Consider the following 10423-nt stretch of genomic DNA (forward strand, 5'->3'; position numbering starts at 1 on the left):
ACGGTAGTTTGCTCTACAATCATATTGCAATCGTAAATCATTTGCAGACAAAATGATCCATTATTGAATAACATAGAAGGATAAATCGTTTATTTCAAAGAAAAAATAGCGGAATGCCACATACGCTTCAATCGTAATCGAGTCGGGATTGGATCGCAGTCGAATGTGAATCGTATGTTGCTTAAGTAAAATTAGGAGAATCGGGCCCCTGGCTTCTGACTACGCGTAACTACTGCGAAAGGTGTTTAATGACAGCCATATAATTATTAATATTTAATAATTATTATATAATTTGTGTACATCACTAGCAAATTAGTCAAATTATGTCGAAAGTCCCGTAATAATTTTACCCTAATTTCAGGGAAATTTAAAACACTTTGGATACTATACCGCTTCCACGTTGTGATGACCCTGACAGTTCAAAAGCCCTGCCATGCATAATGCTTGAGAGTAATAGAAAATAAACCAACCAAATCGTTAAAAAAAAATTTTTTCAAAATGTATTCGCTTCGTTTATTACCAAATAAAAAAATCGTGTGAAGAGTAGTAGCCAGCTTTAAATTGGGAATAATCAGTTATGAATTACCTGCTGATTTACGCAATTAATTATAAAGCACTTGGTTTTATTTTTGCTGGATTTTAATAGAAATAACTGCTTCTTATGAGAATAAAGAAGAATATTAAAGAGTTTACTTCCACACATTTATTTATTTATTTATTGCAAAAATGTATACAGTTACAGAAATACATCCTTATCCTAGGTATACATTACCCTGTTAGGGCGCAGCAAATTAACTTAAAACTATCTCAATACAACATATATATATACTGTTTAATTCTTAACTAGACTTACATCTAAAAGGACAATATAGTTATTTATTTACATTATAATTGTGACTTAATAAATAAATACATACATAAATTTTCAAGTCTTACTTTGTAAATTCAATCAAAAGCTTTTTCACGTGTTATTTTAATGAAAACTTATAAAGATATCAATTATTGAAAAAAATTGGTACTTTTTTTAACCAACTTTAAAAAATATATCATTTTTATTTTTACCCCCGATGGGAAGTTGCTTTTCATTTTCTGGCAACCTCTTAAATGTCATGAAAAAATGCAGTCACACATTTACAAAGGTCGCTTTCTATACTTTTAATGATAACGAATTTTATAACATGCTCGTTATCATTGTAATCAAATAAATTAACAATAAAATTTCTTGAAGATAAGTAAAAATTTTGATAATATCTTCACAATGAAACCGAAAGATAATTTTAATTAATAACAGCGAGATTACAAATAAATTGATAGGCATCTTTATAAACGATAACATCATATAGCCATTTCCAATAATCTACTTATCTAATGTTTTGCTAACTAGAGGTAAGAATTTGACATTACTTGTATGGGGCTTATGTCAAAATGCTATCTCTAGTATGTCAAACAATAGATAGATTGAATATTGGGAACCATACTTAAGGAATTGCGAGCGGTACGATATCAAGACATGTTGATTATTATTGTATTATTATAATAGGTAATTGTAGAAAATAGTGTTATAATGAGTGTGTGTAGGACTTGCTTATCTAAAGACAATCTTAATAACATATTTTCGGATAAGAATCTTATAAGTTTACATACACAAAACCTTTTTTTAGTTTGCGGCGTCAAGGTAAACAGCGTTTCTTTGTAAGAGATACATAATCTTTAATAAATGTTACAAATTGACATTCTTAATCTTAAAAAAATATCCAATATCAATATACAAGGAAATGCCTATAGATATGTTATTTAATTTATCAGTGTACAAAATCTGTAAAGAAATATTACTTTTTTCAGATTGAGGAAAACGATGGTTTGTCGCAGTTAATGTGTAATTCGTGTTCAAATATAGTTAACAGTGCATTAAAACTAAGAGAATTAAGTGCAAAATCCGAAGAAATACTCAAAAAAACTATTAAAATTGAATCTGAACTAGAAATTCAACCACAGCCAACAAAAATCGACACCAAACACAAAAATAAAAAGGATATGCAAAATTCAAATAAAGAACTGCAGAGAAAAAATAAAAATAGCCAGCGTGTGCAGCAAAAAGTTTGCACCAAAAGGAGTTTTGATGCGAAAAATGATGATGACTTTAAAGATGAATTTTCAGTCAGAATTGAAGATTTTGAGTCAAGTAATGATTCAGATTTCATGAAAAGCTTTTTAATTGATGATTTAGAATCTATTAACAGTGAAAATGAGCAAAAAGTATGTATAGAAGACTATGAGTCGAGCGATAGTGTTGATGACGATTTTAAAAATATTATTAAAAAGGATAATAAAATTGATTGGGATGTCAAAGAAAAAGGGTTATTAGAGAAGGGGAGGAGGAAACTGTTGTGTAAGGTAGTTTTAATTTTTTGGACTCATATATCATCTGCCTAGCCTTTTCCCAACTATGTTGGGGTCGGCTTCCAGTCTAACCGCATGCAGCTGAGTACCAGTGTGCCACAAGGAGCGACTGCCTATCTGACCTCCTCAACCCAGTTACTAGGACAACCTTGTTAAGACTAGTTACCAGTAATTTTGCTTCTTACTACTGGCAGTGACCGCCAAAGATCAAAGCATTCCATTAGAACTTCTTCCCGTACCAAATCAAAATATAGCCTATGTTACTCGGGAAGAGTGTAGCTTTCCAACAGTGAAAGAATTTTACAAATCGGTTCAGTAGTTTTGTAGAATACACTAACAAAAAAATGTTACCTATTTAGAATGTATAGATAAAGTATATAACTTTATTAGGTACACCAATTTTACATATATTATATTAGTATAGAACACTATAATTTTTATCTATACTAATATTATAAAGCTGAAGAGTTTATTTGTTTGTTTGACCGCGCTAATCTCAGGAACTACTGGTCCGATTTGAAAATTTCTTTCAGTGTTAGATAGCCCATTTATCGAGGAAGGCTATAGGCGACTTTTTATCCAAGTACGGGAAGTAGTTCCCACGGGATGCGGGTGAAACCGCTGGCAGAAGCTAGTAAAGTATATAACTTAATTAGATACTTATACCAATTTTACATATATTATACTAGCCGTTTTTCCGCGGTTTCACCCGCGTCCCGTGGGAACTACTGCCCGTACCGGGATAAAATATAGCCTATGTTACTCGGGGAGAGTGTAGCTTTCGAATGGTGAAAGAATTTTAAAAAACGGTCCAGTAGTTTTTGAGCCTATTCATTACAACCAAACAAACAAAGTTTGAAACTGTAATTTTTATACAAAATATTTTAAATCCTATCTTTCAGGAGCAAGATGCTAAACTGTTGTCTTTAGCCGCAGCTCCTTACAACAGTGAGGGTCCCATCAGATGTACCTTATGTAGTAAAGAGTTAAAGAATTTGCAGAATTTCAAATGCCACGCCAAAACACATTTTGAACCACAAAATACTTGTGAGGTAAGATCGATTTGTAAACTTTTTTCACAAAATTGACGACCTCAATGGCGCAATGGTCACCATGCCGGACTGCCGTACCTGGGGCCCGATTCTCCTAATTTTACTTAAGCGCCATTCGATTCACGTTCGACTGAGATCCAATCACGACTCGATTACGATTGAAGCGTATGTGGCATTCCGCTATTTTTTCTTTGAAATAAACGTTTTTATCCTTTTCTGTCATTCAATAATGAATCATTTTGTCTGCAAATGATTTACGATTGCAATATGATTGTAGAACAAACTACCGTATAGACCAAATGGCAGATCAATCGCAAACCAATCGAATGTCATCGGAATACGATTGGTCTTATATTAGTAGCAGAATGCCCGTTAAGGTTAAAACTGCTATTGCGATTCAATTTCTATTCAATTTTGACATTATTAACGTAGCAGAATCGGGCCCCAGGTATTTAGCCGGTATCAGACAGAAAACTCTAATTGGAATAAGGGCCCGCGTATCGTGTCGCACGTTACTGTCGGATTGTATCTCAGTCGGATGTGAATCGTATGTCGCATGTAAAATTTGTAGAATCGCGCACCTGGCCCCTGATCTTTATAATATGCGTACCTATTATCATTGATTTTCATACTGATTTATGAGCCAAAACAAACTATCGGCCGACTAAAAGTTTGCAGTATGCTCTTAATAATTAAATCCCCTATTTCTTCAGGACTGTGGCAGAAAGTTCGTCAACCCCAGTCATATGAGGTACCACCAGCAACGGGTCCATGGTAAGACGAAACGGCTAGCCTGTTCCCATTGCAGCTACAGAGCCGTGGATCCTATGGCTTTGAGGGTACGTACGTCATCAGACCAGCCTTGTCCCAATTATGTTCAAAGTCAAAAAGTCGGGCCTGTGGGATTGTACGAGTGACCGCGGCGCTGGTACATGGCGGGCTTAAGAAGGAACATGGCGGGTTTAGTCAGTAAGAGTCTGACACTCCCGAGACATTTGATGATTTTCCGTAATAAAAGGCAAAGTCAAAAACGTTTATTGAATTTCGTAGGTAATAGGCTAGTTTTTAGCCACTTCCCGGTCTCCGATTAGGGTGAAATATTGCACACGCTCTGAGTTCTGATGACAATACATATTCAAATTATTATTTTTTATTCAGTAAGATATCGGAGATCCAATCTGTTAGTAACAAATCAAATAGACTTAAACCTATGTTAGTACCATTGACACACAAATTTCTTTTAGCTTTAGTTAATATTTAATAACTAATAACGACCTGGTTCGGTCGACCAGCGCACGTATGATCGGGCTATCTACGCGGGCCGCAATTGAGTGCAGAATACTGTTTCGACTGCCACGCAACATTCGCATCATTGAGGCCGATTTTTTTCGCCATATTGCGTCGAAGTTATCTGTCATAATTAGCTAAGAAACGTCATTATAAATCCAATATGGCGGCGTCCCCAAAATGGCAGACTGGCTGTTTGAAATCCACCCCCATGATATGAGTATCAAATGAAAGGGTTTGTTGTCAGAAATACGAAAAAAGTATAAAATAAAAATATTAGTTTAAAAACACGCTTTTATAAAATTACAAAACAAGTAATTCGGACATTTAGTTTGATGATGCATTTGGTCCAAAAAGAGTAAAGATAACAAAAACGCTCTACGCTTTCTTTCATCAAACTAAATGTCCGAGTTATTTTGTAATTTTTTCATATTGTTTTTAGAACCATATACGCGCAGAACATACAGGAGAAAGACCGTTTGTATGTGATGTATGCGGTGAAAACTTTCGTATGAGAGCTAACATCGCCCAGCATATGAGAATACACGGCGGAGTCAAAAACTTACAGGTAAATAATAATAATACATTCTTTATTTCAGACCAGAGATCCATACAAAACCAGCGGGGCCCAGTAGGGCCAAGGCCTGCCGGGGCTGCGGGATTGTTCGCGCGAGTTACCGCGGCCCTGGTACATACGCGGCCTACGACGGAACACGACGGTTTATAGTCAGTAAGAGTCTGACACTCCCTCACTGCTGCCAACCCACAGCGGGAGGGGTCATTTGATGATTTTTGACGTCGATAAAAAAAAAGATCCATAAAGTGTTTGTAATTTCTTATCCTAATCATCATCTCCCGAGCCTTTTCCTATGTTGGTGTCGGCTTCCAGTCTAACCAGATGCAGCTGAGTACCAGTGTGCCACAAGGAGCGACTGCCTATCTGATCTCCTCAACCCAGTTACCCGGGCAACCTAATACCCCTTGGTTAGACTGGTGTCAGACTTTACTGGCTTCTGACTACTCGTAACGACTGCCAAGGATGTTCAATGACAGCCGGGACCTGCAGTTTAACGTGCCATCCAAACACAGTCATTGGTGTCCGAGATATGCTTAGAAAGTACGTACAAACTTAGAAAAGTTGATTGGAGATTAATATTAAATACGTTTGTATGTTTTGTTTTCAGTGTGAGCGCTGTCCTGCAATGTTCCGAAGTCGGTCAGAACTGACTGGACATCAGAATAGAGTGCATTATATGATATACACGTACCCATGTTACTTGTGCACGGAATCGTAAGTAAATAACTATTTATTTATATACTAGCTATTGTCCGCGGTTTCACCTTATCCTGGTGGTACTTTTTCCCGTACTAGGATAAAATACATATAGCCTATACTGTACTATTTATTTATTTCATTCAGGCATCTAAAATCCATAGAAAATACTATACATAAAAATATAACAATCAATCATATTATATATTTTATATAAACAACTTAAATTATACTCGGGGAAACTCTAGCTTCCTCACAGTGAATTTTTCAAATCAGTCCAGAAGTTCCTAAGATTAGCGCGAACAAACAAACAAATTCTTCAGTTTTATAAGAAAAATACTCTACGTGCTACTTTTTATTCAGATTCGCGAAATAGTACCTGGTAGTCATTGGCACAATCAAGTTTTATATATTGGCGAGCCAAATGATTATTTTATATTTTATTTTTCAGTTACAAAAAGCTGGATTCTGTGAAAAAACATCTTCTGAACATACACGGGGTTCCCAGAGACCAACAGTTACCCATTAAATGTATTAAAAGGCGCCGAAGGTATGTATTGTTTATAATGTATATCGGGTGTTTCGTACCTAATCACATTAAATCCTATCATATATACTTTATGATATTCTACGGCGAATTGTAAAAAAAATAACCTAATCCATTCAGTGGTTTAACCACAGGAGTCATTTTTCGTTTTTATAATTTACAACATCATGTGTAAAGCAGAGATAAAGTTAGGAGTATCGAATGTTTTGATCAGTTGACAGCTGTCAGTTTTCAAGGGAGAATTTATGTTGTTTGTAATGACTGACTCTTATAATGGTGTTCTAATTCTCATTTTTTTTTCTATTTACTTTGTTTTAATTTTTCGTTGTGATTTTATAACTCAAGAATCGTCTCGCCTCATCTTTTCCGAACTATGTTGGTGTCGGCTTCCAGTCTAACCGGATGCAGCTGAGTACCAGTGTGCCACAAGGAGCGACTACCTATCTGATCTCCTCAACCCAGTTACCCGGGCAACCCAATACCCCTTGGTTAGGCTGGTGTCAGACTTTACTGGCTTCTGACTACCCGTAACGACTGCCAAGGATGTTCAATGACAGCCGGGACCTACAGTTTAACGTGCCATCCGAAACACTGTCATTGGTGTCCAAGATATCCTTAGAAAGTACATACAAACTTAGAAAAGTTGCATTGGTACTTGCCTGACCTGGGATCGAACACATTCATACTTGAGAGGTTGATTCTTTACCTACTAGGCCACCACGACTTTTAAAAAAAATATATTTTTTTCTTCTTAATTTCAGAAGCTGTGACAAGAGTGATTGAAACTGAATGAATAAGTAGCTACATATAAATAAAAAGTTGGTTTCTGTGAATAATAATTTGTGCATTTATTTGATCTCTTATAAAAATACAGTCATGTACTCAAATATAAAATACTTTTTATTTTTTTTGTTAACTATGAAAAAATGGCGAAATAAATTATATGTGGGTGTACAAAAATATACAGTTGTTTTTATTACTACTGTAGATAGAATCTTGATTTCAATATAAGTTTGCAGCCGATCTGATACCGGCCAAATATTTGGGGCCCGATTTTGCTAAGTTAATAATGTCAAAATTGAATCGCAATAGCAGTTTTAACCTTATCGGGCATTCTGCTACTTAAAAAAAATGGCGTCCACGGCCGATTTCATTTAAGGAGATCAGCCAGCTGCGCAGGACATATTATAGTGCACGAGCATTTGCACAGACACAGGTACACTCACTATTCCTTCACTCTCATAACCCGATGGGACGGCAATCCGACACCACCGGAGAGAGATCAGGCGCAGGACCGACATTTACGTGCTCTCCGATGCACGGGTGAATCAATCACCAACTTCCAGACTACGGACTGCTTTGTGAAAGTTTAAGAAAACCCACAAAGCCATTTTGGCCCGTCCCGGGAATCGAACCCGAGACCTCGTGCTCAGCAGCCGCGCTTGCGACCACTAGACCAACGAGGCAGTTAAAATTCTGCTACTAATATAAGAACAATCGTATTCCAATGACATTCGATTGGTTTGCGATTGGTCTGCCATTTGGTCTATACGGTAGTTTGCTCTACAATCATATTGCAATCGTAAATCATTTGCAGGCAAAATGATTCATTATTAAATGACAGAAAAGGATAAAACGTTTATTTAAAAGAAAAAAAATTGGTAAAAAAACTTTTAAGTTAAACGGTTTTATATCATAAGTGCACTGAAAAATAAAAAATAAAAAAACAGTTACTTACCTATAAACCTACGTAGGTGGTCCCGGTCATATTAGACTAAAATAAAAACGTGGGGCCCATTCCGTAACTATTGCTGTAATACTTTCTTCTAGCTAGAGGTATAATAGGTGTGGATTGCATCGACTTACTATAATCATAACTGGAGATTTTGACAATCAATAATCAGCCGTAGCGGCTTCATCAGCGAACACCGAGCTCACGATCTACCAAAGTATAAAGATATGCTTTGCCATAAGTAGGATTTCAGAGGGCCCCACGTTTTTATTTTAGTCTAATATGACCGGGACCACCTACGTAGGTTTATAGGTAAGTAACTGTTTTTTTATTTTTTATTTTTCAGTGCACATCCTACTAATATTATAAACGAGAAAGTTTGTATGTATGGATGTTTGTTACTCTTTCACGCAAAAACTACTGAATGGATTTTAATGAAACTTTACAATAATATAGCTTATACATCAGAAAAACACATAGGCTACAATTTGTAAACATATTGTTCGAAATACTAAACCTGCGCAGACGAAGTCGCGGGCACCAGCTAGTAAGATATAAAACCGTTTAACTTAAAAGATTTTTTACCGATTTTTTATTATCTAGTTTTTAGTATTTAATGAAAATGCCTACCGAATATTCTTCATTCTATACATGGGTCAGCAGCGGTGAGGGAGTGCTAGACTCTTACTGACTAAAAACCGTTCTTTTTCGTCGTAGGCCTTTTATGTACCACGACCACGGTAACTCTTTAGGACAATCCCGCAGCCCAGGCAGGCCTTGGCCCTGTTGGGCCCCGTTGGGGTTGCTGACAGTATTCTACTTGAGTAGCCCTTTCATTTGATACCCATATTGAGGGGGTTGTGGAAAAATATGTAATCCGCCATTTTGTACCGGTGGCCATCTTGGATTTAAAATGTTATATTGTATTGTCATCGGAATTAAAGGTGTGTACCAAATTTCAGATCAATCTGACAACAGGAAGGCACTGTCAATTTCTAAATTTGACCCAAGAATGAATAAATAATAAAACAAACGGGGTGAGCTAAATAAAACCGTTTAAAAAATAGCGGAATGCCACATACGCTTCAATTGTAATTGAGTCGGGATTGGATCTCAGTCGAACGTGAATCGAATGGCGCTTAATAGTAGGGGAGGCCTAGAAGGGATTTTGGGATTTACTCAAGCGCGGCAGATTAGTATATAGGGAGGTACCTATTACCCTATTTAACACCTCCACCAAATATAAGCCCTGTATATGCAGCCGCGCGTCTAGAATAAAGGATCAGATTAGTAAAAAAAAAATTATCATCTGACATTCTCCAGCGCGTCAGATTAAGATAGGGTAATTTAGTTATATGCTAAAAAGTGTATATTCCACTAATCTGACAATTTGCGATTGACGATAAGAAGTAGAAAGGTTACAAACTTGTAAAAAAAAACGTCATCTTGACTTTCTCGAGCGCGGCTATTTTTTTTTTATTTTGAAGGGAGTAATTCAACGTTCACGAAAAATATAAAATCTGACGATTCCCGTAAGCCGAAGTAAGGAAAATTAATCGATAAAGTTTAAAGCGTGCAGCTACGTGATGCCGGTATTCTCCTCCCAAGTTTCTATTCCTCTCTCTCTTTTTTCAATTCAATTCATTATAGCAATAAGTGTTAGTACATTTTGGGTCTTAAATAATCTACACTAATATTATAAAGCTGAAGAGTTTTTTTTTGTTTTTGTCTATCGTGACACCGAGAAATGCCGTTTCGTATACTTCGCCTTTTTTATACAGGTCGTGGTGGCCTAGTCATGCGGTTAACATTGGCTCTACTCTGCATAACGTGGTTCACAAATTACGCGCGTAGTGTCGTTTCATCAATGAAAGCAACTGCTATCTCTTTCTATCTGTTCTGCAAGAGTGGCAACTATTATTAGTTTTAATTTGTTTTTATCTATATCTCAGAACGGACAAACATTAGAACAAAGCTGTCATAGTAAATGTTATTCTAGTTGAAAAGACCTATCCAACGATGTATTTGACTTTGCTATTGGTGGGGTTTATCATTATGCCCAATATCCAGTTGGTACAGTACCTATAAGGTTGAAATGCAAAATTATAGTAACAATTATGAACGGGCACAGC

At 36.2% G+C, this 10423-nt stretch overlaps 1 protein-coding gene across 4 annotated transcripts; it reads left to right on the forward strand.

Annotated features, from left to right (window-relative positions):
* The first annotated feature begins 1436 nt into the window (after positions 1-1436).
* On the forward strand, positions 1437-7521 carry LOC124644274 (zinc finger protein 37-like). 4 transcript variants are annotated; one of them, XM_047183542.1, is made up of 8 exons: positions 1437-1540; positions 1843-2394; positions 3303-3452; positions 4166-4291; positions 5182-5307; positions 5924-6030; positions 6464-6562; positions 7321-7521. In XM_047183542.1, exons 2-8 carry the CDS (start codon positions 1873-1875, stop codon positions 7340-7342), a joined length of 1152 nt encoding a protein of 383 aa, XP_047039498.1. In that variant the 5' UTR covers positions 1437-1540; positions 1843-1872; the 3' UTR covers positions 7343-7521. The 4 variants fall into 4 exon arrangements, with proteins under 4 accessions (XP_047039498.1, XP_047039496.1, XP_047039499.1 ...); XM_047183540.1 differs by lacking the exon at positions 1437-1540 and adding an exon at positions 1541-1675; XM_047183541.1 differs by lacking the exon at positions 1437-1540 and adding an exon at positions 1547-1675 and having other exon boundaries at positions 7324-7521.
* The last annotated feature ends 2902 nt before the right edge of the window (positions 7522-10423 follow it).

This window comes from Helicoverpa zea, chromosome 29, assembly GCF_022581195.2.
Source record: "Helicoverpa zea isolate HzStark_Cry1AcR chromosome 29, ilHelZeax1.1, whole genome shotgun sequence".
Classification (NCBI taxonomy): domain Eukaryota; kingdom Metazoa; phylum Arthropoda; class Insecta; order Lepidoptera; family Noctuidae; genus Helicoverpa; species Helicoverpa zea.